The sequence below is a fragment of the Acanthisitta chloris genome, unplaced genomic scaffold (assembly GCF_000695815.1).
Source record: "Acanthisitta chloris isolate BGI_N310 unplaced genomic scaffold, ASM69581v1 scaffold34355, whole genome shotgun sequence".
NCBI classification, from domain to species: Eukaryota; Metazoa; Chordata; class Aves; order Passeriformes; family Acanthisittidae; genus Acanthisitta; species Acanthisitta chloris.
The window spans coordinates 326-19,997 of record NW_008675972.1 but is presented as its reverse complement, the minus strand read 5'-3'; the positions used below and the strand labels follow the sequence as shown (position 1 = coordinate 19,997).

General features: G+C 41.0%; 2 protein-coding genes across 2 annotated transcripts in view; one reads left to right on the top strand and one right to left on the bottom strand.

The window, feature by feature from the left end:
* The first annotated feature begins 109 nt into the window (after positions 1-109).
* Positions 110-6,230, top strand: EIF4A2 (eukaryotic translation initiation factor 4A2). Its single transcript, XM_009075953.1, has 11 exons — positions 110-129; positions 183-228; positions 322-454; positions 719-858; positions 1,995-2,163; positions 2,333-2,442; positions 2,561-2,704; positions 3,112-3,249; positions 3,535-3,624; positions 3,862-3,941; positions 5,422-6,230. Exons 2-11 carry the CDS (start codon positions 205-207, stop codon positions 5,564-5,566), a joined length of 1,173 nt encoding a protein of 390 aa, XP_009074201.1. The 5' UTR covers positions 110-129; positions 183-204; the 3' UTR covers positions 5,567-6,230.
* Positions 6,231-7,141: 911 nt separating this feature from the next.
* The window catches only part of RFC4 (replication factor C (activator 1) 4, 37kDa), a gene marked incomplete at its 5' end in the record, with an annotated part of 12,850 nt that continues 319 nt past the window's right edge, over positions 7,142-19,672 (bottom strand). The window contains 9 exons of the mRNA XM_009075952.1: positions 7,142-7,346; positions 8,043-8,159; positions 9,742-9,822; positions 11,466-11,591; positions 12,024-12,144; positions 12,435-12,578; positions 13,437-13,556; positions 14,714-14,793; positions 19,254-19,332. Coding sequence (XP_009074200.1) covers positions 7,251-7,346; positions 8,043-8,159; positions 9,742-9,822; positions 11,466-11,591; positions 12,024-12,144; positions 12,435-12,578; positions 13,437-13,556; positions 14,714-14,793; positions 19,254-19,332 — 964 coding nt within the window. The remainder of the gene's footprint in view (positions 7,347-8,042; positions 8,160-9,741; positions 9,823-11,465; positions 11,592-12,023; positions 12,145-12,434; positions 12,579-13,436; positions 13,557-14,713; positions 14,794-19,253; positions 19,333-19,672) is intronic.

Sequence of the window (19,672 nt, the reverse complement as noted above, 5' to 3'; positions counted from 1 at the left end):
CGCCTGGGCTGTAGGGCGTGGGTTAGCAGCACCCAAGCTCGTGAGTGGGGGGGAGAAGGAGTTGGTCCATTGGCAAAATCCCAGAGCGCCTGCTAGAATGATCTGTCACGGGTCCCGCGGGTTTGGCAGGCGCGGTGTGAGCTCGCTTCTCCTGTGCTAACGGTGTGTTGTGTTTGGCGCAGAGACCATGGCGGCCCAGAGGGAATGGACCCCGATGGTGTCATCGAGGTGAGCACTTGCGAACTCACGTGAGCATTTAATCGCTGCTGGAGGTCTGTATTAGATTTAATTAATATTTTCTGTTTTGTGTTTCTATTACAGAGCAACTGGAATGAGATTGTTGACAATTTTGATGATATGAATTTAAAAGAATCCCTCCTAAGGGGCATATATGCTTATGGTTTTGAGAAGCCTTCAGCTATCCAGCAGAGAGCTATTATTCCATGCATCAAAGGTATGTAGATGATTCACTTGTTGATACCAAGCTTGAATGATTAGGAAAGCAGTGTAAAATACATATGTTGTTTGACTAGTATATCATTGCATCTATATTTGATGTTTATTGAACAAGTGATATGATGGTACACCATCTTTCGGGACTGACCTGAAATGGAGAGAACTATTCAGTACTGATCACTTATTTCAAAGGAAATTGAATAAAACTAAAACCATGAATGACCTTCGTGGGAGCAGTAAATGTGTATCCTACTTTTTTTAGGGTATGATGTGATTGCTCAAGCTCAGTCAGGTACTGGCAAGACAGCCACATTTGCTATTTCCATCCTGCAGCAGTTGGAGATTGATCTCAAGGAGTCCCAGGCACTAGTATTGGCCCCTACCAGAGAACTGGCTCAACAGGTATTGATAGTGTAGTTTAAAAAAAAAATACTTGTGTGTTGCATAGGTTTCAAGTTTCACAACTGTGAGACAACAGACTTAAGGGGCTGTAATTAACATTCATTCAGAACCCTTTTCGTGTGAAGTAATGGGGGATACAAACTGGCTTCTGTCCCACAAGTTCTCTGCCTGCTTGGGAAGCCGAGTGGATGCACCTAGAGGGTAGGGTGGGGTAGGGGCACAGGAGGCAGCTGCTGTCCTGTGGGTAGTTGAGTGGAGGGAGCCCATCTCCAGCAGAAATCCAGGATAAATTACTGAAGCACAGTGTTCTGAGTGGAAACAAAATTTGCATTCTTGGAAGCTATTGAATTCGTGTGCAGTTGTGCAACATGAAAACTGCAGTGCACATGTGGTCACTTGATTGTTCTTGTATCTTTGTATGCTTTCCTGACAGTTGTTCTTGCATGATGCCTACCTGACCTTCAAAGCTTGTTATTCTGTTAACGATAAGTGGGTGTGTTGTAACAAAACTTAGAGGATACTTCATTTTTAGGATAGGTGTGTCAGTAATCTGGGATCCTAAAACAGAATGTTGAACCCAATTCCAAATACAGTAGGAAACTTTTAACTAGAATGTACTGAAATGGCAGTGCTGTAGTGACAGTTCTTTAAGGTAAACTGAAACATACTAAATCTGACAAATCTAAAAAGATGAGTGGAACCAGAGTGTTTTGCCTTTGTTCTACTCTGAAGCCATTAGTGAGGTGGGACTATTTTTGAAGCCTGGCATATAGCGGTGCACTTGTACACTGGTGTGAACTGTCTGCAAGTGCTTAACATGGCAGCTCTGAGCAGCTGAGAGCTTAAGCTCACTGCTGGAGACTCTGCTTTTAGCTTAGCCATCGATTCATGGCAGTCCCTTGCGCAGCTAGTTCACTTAGTTAGGACACAAATGTGTATCTCAAATGCTCTTCTGATTTCAGATTTCTGTTGAACAACTTAATGTTCACTTGGGCAAAGCCATTTTAGTAACTGTCTGTTCTAACCAAGAGCTGCATGGTCCTTGTTTGCTGTCTTTGCTTCCAAAGTCCATAATGCCAGGGATAATGGTGCTTAAGCTTTATTTTACCAGGAACTAATGTAAGGTTCTATTTTAGATTCAGAAGGTAATTCTGGCCCTTGGAGACTACATGGGAGCAACATGCCATGCTTGTATTGGAGGCACAAATGTGCGCAATGAAATGCAAAAACTTCAGGCTGAGGCTCCACACATTGTGGTCGGAACTCCAGGGCGTGTGTTTGACATGTTAAACAGACGCTACCTGTGTAAGTATGAACTTAACTGTGCTCCTGGTAATAAACTCCAATATAAATTTAGTGTATTTGCTGCCATTGTAGGGAGTTCTGTGGAAAGCTTATTTCTAAAGGGCAGTGTTACTGAAGCACTTCGTCTTTCCGAAACTTGCCAAGATGCTAATTGTGTTTTCTGCAACAGCACCTAAATGGATCAAAATGTTTGTTCTGGATGAAGCTGATGAAATGTTGAGCCGTGGATTTAAGGATCAAATTTATGAGATATTTCAAAAACTCAGCACAAACATCCAGGTAAAAAAGCTTTTACATGGTTACATTGCAGATTGGGTTGACAGTGTGGCTGAGAACCGAGTTGCCCAAATAAAACTGGTGTCCTGGTTATGTGCTAACACTGAGTGATATGTTGTAGGTTGTGTTGCTGTCAGCTACAATGCCAATGGATGTGTTGGAAGTGACCAAAAAGTTCATGAGAGATCCCATTCGTATTTTGGTGAAGAAGGAAGAACTGACCCTGGAGGGTATCAAGCAGTTCTACATCAATGTTGAGAGAGAGGTTGGTATCAATTGTACTTGCTCTGGTGGGAGCAGTCAAGTTACCTGTCTTGCCTTCTTGTTAAAGCACTGTGCTAAAATTGCAGAAACTGAGGCTGAGCTTTGGTTTCTGTGATAATGCTAGTAGAGTATATGCAGGAAGAAGAGAAACTGCACTGATCGAAAATGACTAGGGTGGACCTCTTTCTTAATGTCCAGTGTCCTGTGTCTTAAGATTTGGTGCAACAGTTGATGCAAAAACTTGACACTTAGTGTCTTGTTCCAGTTTTGCAGGTTGTATTGAATATAATTATGTGCTAGATCTTAACTGGTTGTTGCATTTGAGCTTTATTCCTTGTTTGGTGTTTTTGTTGCATACCAAGCTGTCAGTGGCATGATGCAGTTTCTGATATTCTTTGTTATGCTCAGGAATGGAAGCTGGATACTCTCTGTGATCTGTATGAGACACTGACCATTACACAGGCTGTCATTTTCCTGAATACAAGGAGAAAAGTAGACTGGCTTACAGAGAAAATGCATGCCAGGGACTTCACAGTCTCAGCTCTGGTAAGAATTAATGCTTTCACATCTTCTGAAATGCCATGTCTCTCCTGGAAAAGAGCTGGTACTGAGATGTATTTGAGTGAGAAGCAGGAAAGTTATAATATAGCTGTGCAGTGCTGTATTATCGTTCCCCCTGCTTAAAGTAAAGTGCTTCCTTTCTATCCCTACCTGCTTCGTCCCCACGGCAGGTAGGGACGCTGGGTTTCATACAGACCTTCGGGTTTTAAAGGAGTTTCTTTTTGGAGCACTGACACTGTACTAATTGCCACTCCGTTTTTAATTCTGCAGCATGGTGACATGGACCAGAAGGAACGGGATGTTATCATGAGAGAGTTCAGATCAGGGTCAAGCCGTGTCCTGATCACCACTGACTTGCTGGTGAGTGCTACCTTACACTGAAAATGTTCTGTAATTGTTGGTGCCAAAAGCTTCATAACGCAGTGATGGCTCTTGTAGCCTGAACTATTGGGAGCTTTTTGGAAGAGCAAAGACCACGACTCCACTATGAACTACACAGTTGTAGTTCATCACTAACCATGTGGTTGACAGACGCATGGGATAGATAAATTGAACCTAAGGCCTGTGACTTGCATTAAAGACTGTGTTGCTTTTCAGGCTCGAGGCATTGATGTGCAGCAAGTGTCGTTGGTTATCAATTACGACCTCCCGACCAATCGTGAGAACTACATTCACAGGTCAGTTGGCTCTGCCTCCCAGTTTGTGTGCTGAATGTCCCGGCACCGGCACAGACCCTCACCTGTTCTTTCCTGTAGTCCTTGCCAAAACCAGGAGGTGTTACGCATCCATGCATACAGTAACTGCTCAAAAACCAGCAGGAAACAAAACCAGTTGTGTTTTGGCTTTAAAAAAGCCCCATCTTGCACAGCTGTGGTTCTGAAACAAGGGAGGAGCAAAACTTTTGGACAAAAAAACAAAGCAGTGGGAAAACTTAGATGTGTAATGAGTTAGTTCAGTGATGGCTGATCATTCCTGTAGGTGTGGGGAAAACACCTACAGGAAAACGTAGGCTGTGATGTGCCATTCCAAAGCCATTAGTGGCGCAGCAGTGTCAGCTACATCTGTGGGTCCTGGCTGATCTTCAGTTGTGCTGCTCAGTGACCAGACAGACCTTAATACTCCTAGCAAACCTAGTGCAGGGCTGCCCTCACTTGAGGAGGTTTGGCTGTGTTCATGTTGTATGTGCCATGTTTGCTCTTGGTGGCTCCTCAGTGGGGTTCTTTCCTCTGTGGTGTGTGTCTTCTGGTAGCAATTTGAGTTTGTTTCCCTAGGTTTAGTTAACTGCTTCTAGTGACTGTCCCTAAATTAAGTAAACTGTGCTTTGTTACTTGATGTAAAAAAATACAGGAGTCGATAGCAGCAGTTGATGACACAAGATGGTGCTCAGAAACGACCGTGACGTAATTTAGGACGTGGATTCGTAAGCGACACAGTTTGAATAAAGAGCGAGTTGGTATTTATTTATTTCTTTTGTCATGATTATTCACTAAGTTTTGTGAGCCATTTCTGTGTATTTAGCTCTTGCTGGCTAGGTGCTCTGTTGTGCAGCCTGTAGGAAGATAGAGCTTATGGTGGGTGTAACTAAACTGTACACACCGTTAGTGACTGATGTGGGCTTACACAAAAATGTGGAACTTGGATTTTTTTTTGTTTTTTATACAAACCAACTAAGTAACCCTAAGTTTTCCCACTGGAAATAGTTAGGTTGGATTAAAATTCTGAAGCTGAGTGTGCTGTTCCAGGTTACTGGATGTAATTGGATTAATTTAGTAGCAGTCTGACTGTTGAACAACAGCCTGTCTCCTGCGTGCCCTGTGCTTGGCCTTGGATGCATGACGGGTGGGTGTGAAGTGGAACGGGGGAGGGAGATGGACCCAGGACTTCAGACCACAGCACCAACCATTAAATAAATATCTTACTTTGCAGCCAAAGAATAACCTTGTCTGCCATGCTGCCTGCCCTGGGACGGACCCTTCTGCCGTGCTGCTGGCACCAACTGCTGGTTCCTGACCAGACGTGGTTGGTGGCAGCTGGTCCTGTACAGGCAGCATAGACTGACCAGTGGCAGATAAGAGCAGCAGTTAATGAACAGATCTTACAAACGTGTAAAGCAGATTTGTGTGGTTAACGGTGTAAATGTGTTTTCTCTTTGTGCAGAATTGGCCGGGGAGGCCGTTTTGGCAGAAAAGGTGTGGCTATCAATTTTGTCACTGAAGAGGACAAGAGGATCCTGCGAGACATTGAGACTTTCTACAATACTACAGTGGAGGAGATGCCCATGAATGTGGCTGATCTCATTTAGTCCCCGGGATGAGGTGGTTGTGAATCCTGTGCTCGCTGTTGCTGAATAGGCGATTCACAACGCGCATTGTGCTTCTTTCCTTGGGGATATATTGAATCTTGTCTCAATGCTCATTACGGATCAGAAATACAGATTTTTGATAAGAGAAGCGACTCTGTGTCGTGAGCTCTTGTGGGGAAAGCCATTGGCTTTGTCCACTTTAGGGTTAGACTGTTGGGGTTGGGTGGAAAGTCATGGGGTCTGTAAATTTTTTCTTTATTAGAAATTTATTTCCTAGTTCCATAGAAGTGGTTGTATTAGATGTTCTTTATCATTTAATAATTTACTTGTGGACTAAAAGATATAAGTGCTGTATAAAATCAGCCAATTATGTTAAACTAGCCTACCTTCCTTTATTGTATGTACTTACACTTCAGATTAAATTGGAAAGGCCTTTCAAAATCTCTAAACTTTTATAAGAGCATTAAGATGCATTTTTGTTTCATATGTATTTATTCAATAAAGTATTTAATTAGTGGTAAGTGTGATCTGGACCCTGTTGCTAAGCCCCAGCAAGCAAGCAATCATACTATTGTCTTAGGGTTAAACCCAGTAAAATTTGCCATATTGCACATGTCTTAATGAAGTTTGAATGTTCAATAAAATACTTCTATATTCACTTAAATTGTGAATAGTTACTTTCTGGGTAGAGGGGCCTCACAGGAAGAGGGGTCAAGTGGCTCTGTGTCTGTCTTGGGGTGGAAGCTGAAAGGGCCCAGCAAGCAGCTCTGTCAGATCCATACTTGTCAGTTCCTGGGCTTTGGGTGGTTCTTGGCTCTTAATTGTTTCTGGACTAGAAAAGCATAAGCTCTAAAGTGCCAGAGGCTGTTCCCTGTGTGCCAGCTCAGGGGTGTGAGGTACGTGTGCCCTTGACACTGGAATGCCCTTACCTCAGAGTGGAAAATGGTTCACTTAATGGTGGTGGCTTGATGAAAAAGCTCACTGTGCTGCATCATTTGTGCGTAATGCCCGTCCAGGGGGCACCTCTCCTTTTTAGGAAGGTGGGACAGCTGTTCACAGGAGCACCTCTGGAAAGAACTGTCCCAAAGATGCTCAACCACCACTGAGCGATTTTTTCACCTGGGTCACAGCTTTAAAATGGTTTCTGAGCAAGAAAGTGTGATGTTCAGGAAATCTCAGTAACATCTTCAGAAGGTGACCTACCCTTCACTTTTTTTTCCTCACAGAGCTTGAGTGAAATAGAAGTTGCAGCATAGTTACTAGAGAGTGATTTTTGCAACATTTAGGTTAAGGGATTGATACAAGATGGAGGTGGTATGGGATGTGCTTCCCCAGGAGCTGTGTTCAATAGGGATGTGATCATTTTGCCAAGTTAATCCATTCAAAACCAACATGAGCTGAAAGGCATAGCTCTTACCTTTGTTTGCTTTCAGCTGATGGTGACCTGAGTATGTATACACTCTTTTTTGATGCATTTACTTTGGGTAAGTGAACAACAAAGAACAGCACAGTAGGAGCATTACTGACCCCTCTGCTCTTTAACCCAGTATAAAAATAAAATAGTCCAGCATGAGCTTTTCCAACTGCTGAGCAGTTCTTTTATTGCAAAAAAACAGTACAAAAGTACATGGGTCCCTGCTGTCCCAGCCCCAGCCAGCCAGGAAACAAAGGGCTGCTGGAGGGGTCAGGTGTTCTGTGTGAGCTGCTGCATCACAAGGGCAAAGAGACTCATCAGCTGCAAGTATTCATCAGCACCATCTGCCAGGCATTTGTCCACTTCCTGCAGACAGGAAAGAGAAGGTGAAACCCTCAGAAAATGGTGGTGCTCAAAGCAGTTGTGTCTTGGGCTACAATGGAGAACACCAAAATGAACTTTGCCAGCTGTTTACTTAATTGGCAAAGATTTCTCCATCAGTCACACATCCCCCACTCATCCTGAACTGGCAACAATGACCTCTCCAGGCAGTGTGGCAGTTCCATACACAAAGGGGTGTACCATTGGCTCTGCAAGTACCTGCCAGGAGCATCACTGCAGGGCATCAACACCATCTGTCTCTGCAGTCAGTCTAGCAAAACCTGTGCCACAGCTGGCTTTCTTCTTGGTCAAAATTTAGCAAGTTAATGAACTCTTCTTTTTTGAAAAGGCATTTTACACACCAGAACAGAAATTTGCATTCTGCAACTCCTGATTTTTTAAGTGCTTATTCTCACCTTAATTTTCCCTCCCACCTTGTACCCAAAAACCCCAAACCACAAACTTCTTGCCTGAGTCCCATTAGAACAACAGAAGAGGGTTAATAATTCACTTATCTGCATTTCAATGCCCTCTCATGAAATTTCTCAAGACAAAAATTTAGGTTCTACTAAGAAACATTAAGAACAAATCATCGTGTACCTCTTGGGAGAGACTGCAAACAAAAATTCAATCAGTAGAGACTAATATTTTGGGGTTTTTGAACTCAAGCTACAGACTTACTGCAAGTTTCTCGACTATGGCAGATTTCTGCTTGTCACTGTAATCTTCACTCTCCACAACTGTGTCATGCAGTTGGTTTACAAGCTGAGCAACAGCAAACCCCTCATTGATGAGATTCTGCGTCAGGGAGAGGAAAATGGAAATCAGCAGTATGAACACCACAAACTGGAAAACAAACCCAAAAAATTCTGTCTCAACTGACAGACTGCACTGAAATTTTAGGGGACCATTCTTGTGTAGAGCCCCACATCCTGCCTTGAGCACCCAGGAAGGACTGCAGGACTACGGGGGTACTGAGCAGCAATTTTGCCCAAATGTTTTTCCAGCTCCTGACAATTTACCTCTTGGGGATTCTGTGAGCTAGAGACATTTTAAACATTAACAACCTCCACTGGACCTGTCCAACCGTGTTCTAAAATTAGGAAAGCTTGGCATCCACAGCATCATGTGGCAGTTCCACAGCCTTCACATTCTAAAGTGCCACCTACTTTGATTTATTTTCTTCATCTGGTTGTTGCTAGCCTCAGGCACACAGATCTGCAAGGCTGAGACTTTTTTAATGAAATAAAAACCATGGCAACTAGTTGTGGGGTTTTTTTTTTCAAATCGGTAGTGCTCAGTTACAAAAACACTGAACACTGTGAACAGTGGTCAGTTAAAGCCATTTAGGCAGAGGGAAGTTTATGAACACAGAAAAAGAGTTGGTGCAACCTTATTTTTCTGTACAGCAAAATGCACTCCCAATGCTTCACAGCACTAAGCACTCAGCTGTGCCAACTGCATATTGAGCACCAAAACCCCTCCACAAAGAACCTACTCTAGCAAGTGAAGAACAGTTGCAAACCACTCCATTAGACTGGATCATCGCTTGATGGAAGGCTATGCCAGCTCTAAGGGTTTGGAAAATCCATATCATTACCTCTTAAGATCAACAGTTTCAGACATAATGGTAAGTAAATGTGAAAGTGTAAGGCAGAGACATCTGCAGAAACCCTTGCATAACAAGTGTTGCAAGTTGACAGGAGAATAAATCCAGACTCAAAACCAGAGGCCCTGCCAGAACTATCCAGTGATGCTCAGCCAAGCAAAAATTTAGCAGTCACAAAACAAAGGAAATCACTCTTGAATTTAGGTAATTCCTATTCTTCAGAAAGAGTAAGAACCTTTTCTGTATTAAAGAAAATAAATCCACCTCTATAAACCAGTAGCGTGTGCCTTCTCCAGCAAGCTATTTTGAGTCACTGCAGTTTGCAAAACAAACTTAAATCACTAGAGCACTGTAAGATTAACATGAAATATTTTTAAACTGAGGACTTACTACAGCTTTATATTCAGATACTTCTCATCTTACACAGCTTCTGAGTAACAAAAAGGTGACTAGTCCAGTCTACTGAAGAGACAGTTCTAAAGGCCTGAGCCACGTGTCTCACTAGGAATTCCTGCTCTGCCTAATTCAGCCTAATAGCTCCACATGCCATCAGTTTAACTCAGGAGAAAGCCACAGTCACATTGGTAGGGAAACTTACTTGCAGCTTTGACAGCTCTTCCTCAGAAGGAAAAGGCTGGAGTCCTAACTGGTAAAAGACACTTCCCAAGACATGCATCCAAACTGACTGAGGCCAAACATTCTTCAGCTGCAGCCCAGCAACAAAGGATTCACAGGGAAAATATCCAGGCTAGGGAACCAAGAGGACTTTACCTTTGCCAGTGTTTCCAGTTTCTCAAAGGATGCACTCTGGCAGCCCAAGAGCAGTTCATCAATTGTTTCTTTAGGGATGACCTGTAGCAAGAAGTGACATTTCTTAATCTCAATTTTGTAAATTTAAAATTGATGTTGATGATTACAGTAATAGATACAAACTGTTCATGGACAAGACCATTTCAGCATTTCATCCCTCTACACACTCACCCACTTCAAACAAGTCTTTAAGACAGACCAACTGAATTGTAAAGTGAGAGCCAGGCTGTAACATTTGTCTTCTATTGGTGATACTACAATAAAAACCATAGAATTATACTGAACTGTCAAAGTCACCTTCATAAATCCAACATATACCTGCTCATTCAGAACACTGACTAAATGGAGGACATACTTTAACAATCAGATCAGCCAATGCTTTCTGTACTAGTCTACATCTAAACAACACAGCAAATCAGTTTTCTTTCCAGCAACACACCAGGGGCACCCAAAAAAAGCCCAGTGCAACAAGATCAGACAATAGATTGACAGCTGCCATTATTTCACTCTGTGCAGGGAAGAGCTGCCCATTTCCCCCTCTACTCATTGTCATTCCTGTCACTTGAGTGTATGAACAGTTTGGTTTCAAAGCTTCCTTATTAATCTTTGCCCTGAGGTCACTCCAGGGTCCCAGGAGTTATGTATGACCAAGAATTTCAGGTTATGAAAGGTTATGAAGATGTTAAGTTAGGTCTCTTTGGTTTAAACAAGCATTATTCAATAATGGAATTTCATGCTTCTCTATCTTATCATTACAGTCTACTGCTGTCAGGTTTTAGATATCTGATATCTATTCAGCTATCAGCTCTTTCTTACAGCTCCACACAGGAAGCTAAATGACTTCACTGAGAAAATTGTTTAAAATTGTCCTGTAAAACATGCACAGTAGCAATTGCCTCTGGTTCCATCAAAGTGAAAACCTCCCAACCCTCACAATTAGCTATGATGGCAGTACCTTCATGGGAAGTGTGTCCATTATTAAAGCCTATTTATTTTTCAGCTCCTCAACTCCTAATCTCACATTTCCTGCTTCAGGGGGTAAAGTGTTTTGTTGCTATAGGAACACCTTCCCACAAGTTTTATTAAATGCATTTCCTCTCAGGTTTCTCCTGCCTCTGTCAGTACTATCTCTGTCATTCTAGAATGAATCACTGCTGTTTTGTTAAAAAGCAAGATCTACACAGATCCTTGAAGAGACACTGTCACTGTGAACACTGAGTTGAAAATGAGCTGCTACTGAAGGTCATTCCCCTGTGGTGCTTCCAAACCAAATTTGCAATGATCTGTACTTAGACACACATACATACATAAACACACATATACATATAAAAGCACTTAAAAGATGTTCTAATCTACTATCCCAGATAAGGCAATAAATTTTGCATTCATAGACAGAGTATTTCAACTTCTGTTTGAATTATAAGACTTTTTTTACAGTTTTCCATGAATTATAAAATTTCTACAGTTTTCCATGAGTTACAGAAGGAGTTGCTAGAAACTTGCTATGCACTAAGTGTACAGATCCAGGCAGTCTTTAAAATCCTGGTGAATGGTGTACTGGTACCATAATGCAATGCTAATGAGTATAAACCAATTTTTTTAATCAAACTTTGAGAAAAGGTAGACACAGGTAGTAAAAATGCTTTTCAGACTAATTATGGGAGAAACTGTCAAGCATAGCTTACCCCAGCAATTTCAGTGACTATCTTCTCTGTGATCTCATTCCCACCCATTAGGCGAGTGGCACTTTGAAGAAAAGTAATTGCTTTTCTCAAGTCTCCCTCTGACACCTTCACAAGGTATGATACTGCCTGAAAAAGTAATGTCAGAAAATGCTAAGTTGTATATTCACTGTTAATTAAAACCCAGTACACTTTTCCAGCACAGTTATTTTAAAACATTGCAGATTGTCAGACCCAGGCACAATACACAAAGCAATCTCTCTACTAACACAAATGTGTGCTGGCAGTTTCAGACTGAAGCACAGTTTAATGCCAGTACACTCAGCAGAGAACAAAAAGCCCTACAGCTTGGCTTCAGCTTTCTCTGGTGCACATCTCTGGTTTTAGAGAACTCTTAAAATTCATCTCATCTGTGGAAGGAGAATAATATCTAAATGAGTTTATGTATTGTATTGAATACAATTGAGCAGTCTGGAAAAATATGCTGACTTGGTCCCTTTCACTGCCATGCAATTATGCACTGGATTAAGCAATAAAATTACATGGCAACCACGAAGTTACCTCATTACTGATTTTCACATGCTCCTTCTCAGCAACATCCAACAGCCTCTGCTGTTGGATAGTATCCGACAAAGGCTTGAAGCGAAATTTGGAGCATCGAGAGGTTAAAGGTTCAATTATTCTGAAAGAAAGGAAGGTAAGAGTTTGGTAAAGGAAGTCACAGGTCAAGTTCATACAGAAAAAGTTAACAAGGCAGAGAAGGTTTAAATAACCTTTCAATAACCTTAAAACTGCAACATTGTATATATAAAAGTTGAAACCTAAATATTGTTTCAGTCTTGCATCCACATAGCTACGTCTGTTAGCTGAAAACTATGAACACTGGACATCAACCTCTTAGTGGGGGAAAAAAAAAAAAAAAGACTACAGAACAGGCAACAAGTCCAAATAAGCATCAAACTCCATGTGTACCTGCTGATGTAGTTACAAATTAGACAGAAACGTGTTGTTTTAGATTCTTTTTCCATTGTGCGCCTCAGGGCTGCCTGTGCTGCTGAAGTCATTGAATCTGCTTCATCCAGGATTACAATTTTGAAAGGAGGACACATTTTACCACTGAAAAATAAGAAATCTGTTACCCAGGAGACACACAATGTATAGGCCAAGAAAAAGCAATAAAAAAAACTAAACAAAAGATCACTGCAAATAGCAAGTCATATTTTACTCAAGCATGTATACTTGATAAATACAACATATTCATAGGTTCAATTTCTTTCTACTGCTCTTAGATAAAGGACTAATATTTGTAATAAAGGGGGGACTGAGCTCCCGTAGGAAGACCAACACTTGAATACTGCAAAAAGTCCTCTAAAATAAATACTGTGAGTTTCTTCTTTTGACACCTAATGTAGCTCTTCTTTTTACAGAGCTCCTGATTCCCTGAACTCCAAAGAACACTGCAACAGACTGATTTCAGGACACAAGACCATCTCTTGCCCGACTGTCCTGGCATGTTGTTTCTTCCCACTCCTTCCCACAGCCCTTACATATGACTTCACCTACACAGGGCCCCTCATCACCTAACCCCAGGATCTTTTTAGCATCTTACAAGCTAACACCCATCTTGTATGAGATCCTGCAGATTAGAGGTTGTAGAGAAGTAACTTCCACCATGATTTACCCAAAGAAGCTTTTCCATGGTCATCAGACAACATGTACAAAGGCAGCAATGTATGACTAAACCCAGAAGTCTAGGTCTTTTGGGGTTTTCCCTGTCTGCCTACCATGCTAACCGCACTAGTAAAAGATCCTCCTGAGTATTCAAACCCCCACCATGAAATTCCATGAAGTGAAAGCTTAGCCAGAGCACTGTGTGTTGTCAACTTCTGGGCAGTGCTGACCCATCATTTATATTAGAGACAAAAACAACCACGTGCTTTGTTCTAAGCAAGAGGGGTTGGATCCAGCACTTACTCTGAACGGGTTCCAGACGCAGTTAGCTGAGCAAACGCCTTCACTTTTTCCCGAATCACCTGTATCCCGCGCTCATCCGAAGCATTCAGCTCCAGGACTCTCTGCCGGAATAATTCAGGCCTGCAAAATTTTTATTACAACACGTTATCTGCTAACCCCTGTCATGATACACTCTGAAGCATTTCAACAACCCTTCTGGCTGTTTTGGATGGCAGGGATTATTTTTATCAGCGTTACTACATAACATTGTTACAAGACAGTTAGGCTGAGATCATTAAATGTTAGGTATGAATTTCCATTAGCTATTTTTAAAATCTCCTCCCAGGCTACAGAAAACAATGAAGTATAAAATTACATCAGTTATCCAGGAAAATAAAGTAGGAAGTGTGTTTTATAAGTTCAGAGCACTACATTATATGCCTTTTTGCTTATATCCTGTGAACAGTGTGGAATAACAAGTGAAATGCCAAGACAGTCAGTGGCAGTACTACCAGAATGAAGTATCTACTTACATAATTCATGCAGTATTTAGCAACAGCACTACACACCAGCAACTCTGATGTAAAAAAAACCTCAACAGTTAATACAGTGGATTTTAAATTCTGGGAATTAAAATGGACTCACAATGTGGAATTATCCTGCTACTGAACTATAAGTGGTTCTCTCCAAAAATAAAAAAAAGTGAGTCAAACATTAAAGATGACAAACAGGTTTGAGGGTGGAGGTACTAAAGTCAGCATTGGGTCTGGTCATAACATCAGAACACCTCCTCCACCATTTCTGGTTATGGATTATTGAATTTACTGATCAAAAACTCCCAAGTGTTACAAGTGGGTTGATGAATGTACACATGCTGAATTTTGGTCTGACTTCCAATACTATTTCCAAACACAATTCAGTGGTGCATAACTGAGAGATTACAATTCAGATATTTTATGAAGCCCCTTGAGATCTATGTGTTTCTACCAACTTACTGAACAAACCATAAAAACTGGAAGTCCTTTACAAAGTTGATATGCCAGCTGTATTTTTTCCATACTCTTTGCATAGGGTTACATGGGTGCTAGTCTGAAGTGTTGTAAAGTCCATACTGGTAACAGGAATCAGTCACTTGTAGCAGGACAAATGAGAAAGAAATCTCCTGTTAGAGCTGAATTAGACTGTGAAGATATTCCTGGAAAAGACCTGGAATCTACATAAGAGCAGGCAATAACTCTATCACATGATTGCAGACATATGACAGCTGATTACACTGAAGCAACTTGATTCCAGCTTACCCAAAGAGTTCTCTAGCAGCTGCTAAAATAGTGGATGTCTTTCCAGTTCCAGGTGGGCCATAGAACAACAGATTGGGGAGCTGAAACAGCAAAGCACCATTTTTAAGAAAAGCAAATGAACAAAACAAACCACAAACAGGAAAACCTACTGAAAATTTAAGCATCTAATAGAACAGAAACTATAGTCCTCACAGTAAATAATCTCAAGCCTTTCCCTTCTAGGTCTCTAAAGGAGGGCAAACAGTTGCTGTTTATAACACAGCACGAACAAGCTGTTATTTGGTGGCATCATCACATGTGCTATCAAAACTGATATTCCTGTTTGTATTTATTATTATGTACACCCTCCAGGACATGTCTGAGATCACTAAAGCCTACAGAACTTAATGTTATGACTGCAGCGACACACAGATTTATCCAAGGATGCCCTTCAAACAAACAGTCTGGATAACATCAGCAGTGCAGCTGTGACAACATCAGTCATGGGCTGACTATCCCTTGCTTTCTGTTCCCCAGACTGCCCTGTCAAGCCCTGCTGAGGGTTCTGTGCTGCTACTAACTGCTGCAGTGAGCACAGGGCAGGCTGCAGATGCCTGCACTGGACTGCAGTAAGGGCAATGCAGACACAGCCCAGCAGCAATCACAGGGACACTCCCAACCACTCCCTGGACTGCACAGTGCTGGCAAATTTCTACACCCATCCAAGGATTTTTCAAAGGAGGAGACCAGTGGCATTTCTTAAAGAGATTAGGTTAATTGATCTTTCAAATAATTTAGTTAATAACCTCAGCATGAAAAATCAGACTGCATTAAGGAAATATGCTGACACAGGAAGATCTCTGCAGCACAGCACAGCCTGCAGTAATAATTATAGGATGACATTTAGTGGCACAAAGCAAAAAAAAATAAAGTAAAGAACACCTCACAGTTTGAGAATATAAATAAATACCTACTGTATGTCTGGAATTCATCAGCTAGAATAGAACATAAGCTGGTTTTGTTTTGTCTGTCAGTCAGAGGAACAGGATAAGCCTGTGTAACATGGTGGTCCTAGATATGCATTTTCAACACAGGTGTAAATCATTAATACTAACACAGGGTAATAAGCTGCACATAGCTCAGGTCATCCTTAGTCAAGGATGATAAATCCAAACTGGGAAAGATGATTAAAGAGGTGAAGAGTCTATCTTATGAGAAGTGACATTTTTAAAAATAGAGTTTGATTTAGTCAGCTCAGCAAAACAAAAACTGAGAGGGAATAGGACTGATCTCCATACATGTATCAGAGCAACACAGAGACCGAGAACAAAACTGACATAATCCAAGTTTGTATAAACTAGCCAGGACTGAATTTTGCCTGAAATCAAGAAGCTTTCCAACTAGCACAGGAGTGAGAGCTTTCTATACTACTATTTCAAGTAATCCCTTTTATAAGTTATCACTTTAAAACTGCAGTCTGTGACAGTAGGGGATGTTCCAATTCTAGATTCTTAGAACAAGAATCCAAGAGTCCCCTCTGATCAATAGCAAATAGACAAACCTCTCACTCTGACTTCATTTCTAGCCCTTAATAAATCTTCTATTTTAAAAAAGAGTCAACTAAAATTAGATTACAGAACTCTATGCTGAATATAGCATGCAATGCAGACAGAATGGGAACAGCAAAAACATCCGAAGAACAGGAGTACAAAATGCAGTACAAAATCCATAACCAGAAAATGAAATAGAGACAATCGGTTTAGTAACAAGCATCCCATTTTAACAGCTGAGACAAGACACAGAGAACAGATTCAACTGGGTGTGTACTGTAAAAGCACAGATAGAATTTCAATCTTCAATCAATTTCTAGTAAATAAGTCAATCTCAAGTTTCGCCTGTGCTTTCTGCCAGCCAATCCCTGCTTGTTCCCCTAATTACTGATAAGCAAACAGCATCCCCTACTAACAAACACCTTTTCAACTGTAGATACCACAACATTATTATCCCCCTCTTCCTTTTATGACAGCTCCAGGGAGATGAAATGTGTGCTGAATGACAGCTGAAAATTTACCAACCTTCATGTTAGGTTAGCACAATGCAAGGGTAGACATTTTCAAGGAGATTCCTAATTTCATGCCTCTGTGCTAATTCACCCACTACTAGTTCTCAAAACAAGCTTTAGCAGGTAAGAAGTATTAACAATAATCTGTTTCCTAATTCCATTAAACCCTTACTTTACTACTGTTTCTGTTTCAGCCTCATTTATGCTTGTTTCTCACTGAAGTATTTACAGTACTTTTTCAGTAAGCACAGCCTAATCCTTTATGTAACTGTGGCAGTATTTTTAAACAAACTGCAACCTGATCTGGTTATCTATTTTTCCATGCTTGCCAGGGGTAAGCAGGATACCTGCAGGCATTACCCTGCTCATGGGAAAGTTACCACATATAGTGCAAACCCCAACTCCTTTTCCAGAAGTTTCAGTACAAGTGAAGATGTAAATTGCAATGATAATCCTACACCTAACTCTCCTTTCAGTCATTTAGGTGTCATGAAACATACAAAAACTAAACAATACTGTGACACTTGTCAGTTTCTTAGCAAAAAAAGCACAACACAGTCCTGGCAGACAATCAACTTCTCCAGTCCAAAACCACTTGGACTCTGCTCTCCCCAGTTTATAATAAATAGGATGGATGCTTGTTCCTACAGATGGAAGTACATCAGGGAGTTACAAGTCCTGCTCCAATTAGCAGCTCCCAAACTGAGGCCCACAAATACAGGCCAATCAACAGAGGACTGGCTCTCCTATTTCAATAATAAGACTTAAATTAAGCACATTATACAAACCTACAGCATTGTCACAGCTGTTTCTTTGATCTCACCAGATCTCCAAGTTCAGTAAGAACCTCTGAAGTAAGTCCCAGACACCTCAGAGTTCCAATTACACTTTTGCCTTTTTTGAGAGCATCAGTCCTTTCAGGAACTAACAAAAACATTCAAATTTTAAAAGATGGCCAACATTTTAAAGTACTTGCATGACTTTGTTTTCAAATGCCTTGCTGAGTTCAGGTGGCTGTGCCAAAATACAAAGCCTCTAGCCATAAAGAGAAGTTATAACTTGTCTTTTTAAGCCAGGAGGCCAAAAGTCAACACAAGCATGCTCAGAATCCCAGAAACACTGCTGATCCAGAAGCAGTAAGGTTTCAAATAACTGTTGCTCAAAACAGAACTTCCCAACCCATCACCTAAGCAATGTTACACAACTGACACGTCCAGACAGAATAGGTGGCAGCACCTCATTTCTCCTTCACTGTAACAGTTCCTTCTCATCACCTCAACTGTGCAAATCCCCTAATACACCTGCACTGATGCTGAAACACAGATTTTTGTGGGTACATTCCACAACAAGGTCACATTACATCAACATTTTCAAACTGAACATGGAGACATGAACTGAAGAAAAATAATGCAAGTCTTTTCCAGTTCTGTCAAACCTGTTTGATTTTGGCTCCCTATGCTCAAACAAATTAAGTGTATCTGCTTTTGCATGCTTTGTTTCTATCTGAAAATACTAATTTAAACAGACTCATATTAATCAAAACCAAACCCGCAGAACAAACTGGTTTAAGTTATAATTTTCAAGTACCAAAGACTATCTGTGCATATTGAGCATCAGAGCACACTATGAGTGAAAGGCTTCTGAGTAAAACTCTGAGAGGTCCAAATTGTTCCATTTAGGTCTGGGTGGACAAACAGCCATATCACAAATGCCATTTTCAGAACATCCTTACAACCACTTCAGCCTGCACTAGCAGTCCCTGAAAAGAGAAACAGCTTTTGAGGCACAAGAATGACACTTCTAGATGAAACATGGAGGAAAAAAGTCCCAGCATGTACAAAGGAATGAATTGTTTACATGAGGAAAAAACCACAGCCATCTCTTGGCTACCTACTTTATTTCTCCCTTCAGTCATTCCACCTCCTCAGTCTCTGGTTTGGAAGAAATAACCACCAAACATACTAAGTATTTACTAAACTTTTATCCAAAAATTTATGCAGGTGTAAACAAATGCAACAGAAGCCAACACTGCAGTGAAGTCAGAGCAACTGTCATACTTAGCTTTTTAAAGGCAATGAGACATACTTGGAAACTTTAACCTGAAAAGTCTGGGGATCACTATCTAAGTAGTAGACCTGGCACTTATGAAAAACTTCTTCTCTTAAACATAAATGTCAAAACCATCATCAGAACAGTAGTTTAGAGACAACAAAAGCCTTTCCGGATTCGAAACTACTAACAAGAATTTACCATGTGAGCTTTTCCAGAAAATCCCAACCTGCATGACGAAGCTGACAATTTCACAGTGTTTAGAGGGCTGGAAATATCATAAGCTTTACACAAGTACCACAAAACACTATAATAAAGTTACTCAGCTTGTTTGCAAAGTACTTCTGTAAAAATGATCACTGCTGAGTTGGAAAAGAGAAGTTTTCATTACTACTGGCTCAGCTGTGTGCCTGAACATGCTGATCAGGTAGGTGTTACCATTACACTCACATCAGCACCTTCCAGGGACTTCTTCAGCACAGCAACAACTTCATCCTGGAATGCAACTTCATCCACATTTTTGGGGCGACTAAATAAAAAGACATTAAAATACAATTAGCTAACAAAGTTTCAGAAGAAAACTGAAATTGAGAAAAAAAATAATTTCCCCATCTGAATACATCAGGTACTGGAGAATTACAGTGTATTTTGGAGAGGTCAAAATCATAACAGGAAATCTAAAGCCTCTCAAGAGATCAGATTCCTCCAGAAGCTGTTTGTCTTTTTCTTTCACAAACACCTGTCGGAACAGCTTTTAGAAGCAGAACTGTGACAGTTCACCACTCTGTGAGCTGATAAAGACTTCTCAAAAAACAAAGCACTTCACACACTTCTCTACCAAACCACGGTGATGAAACTGCACTGCTTTA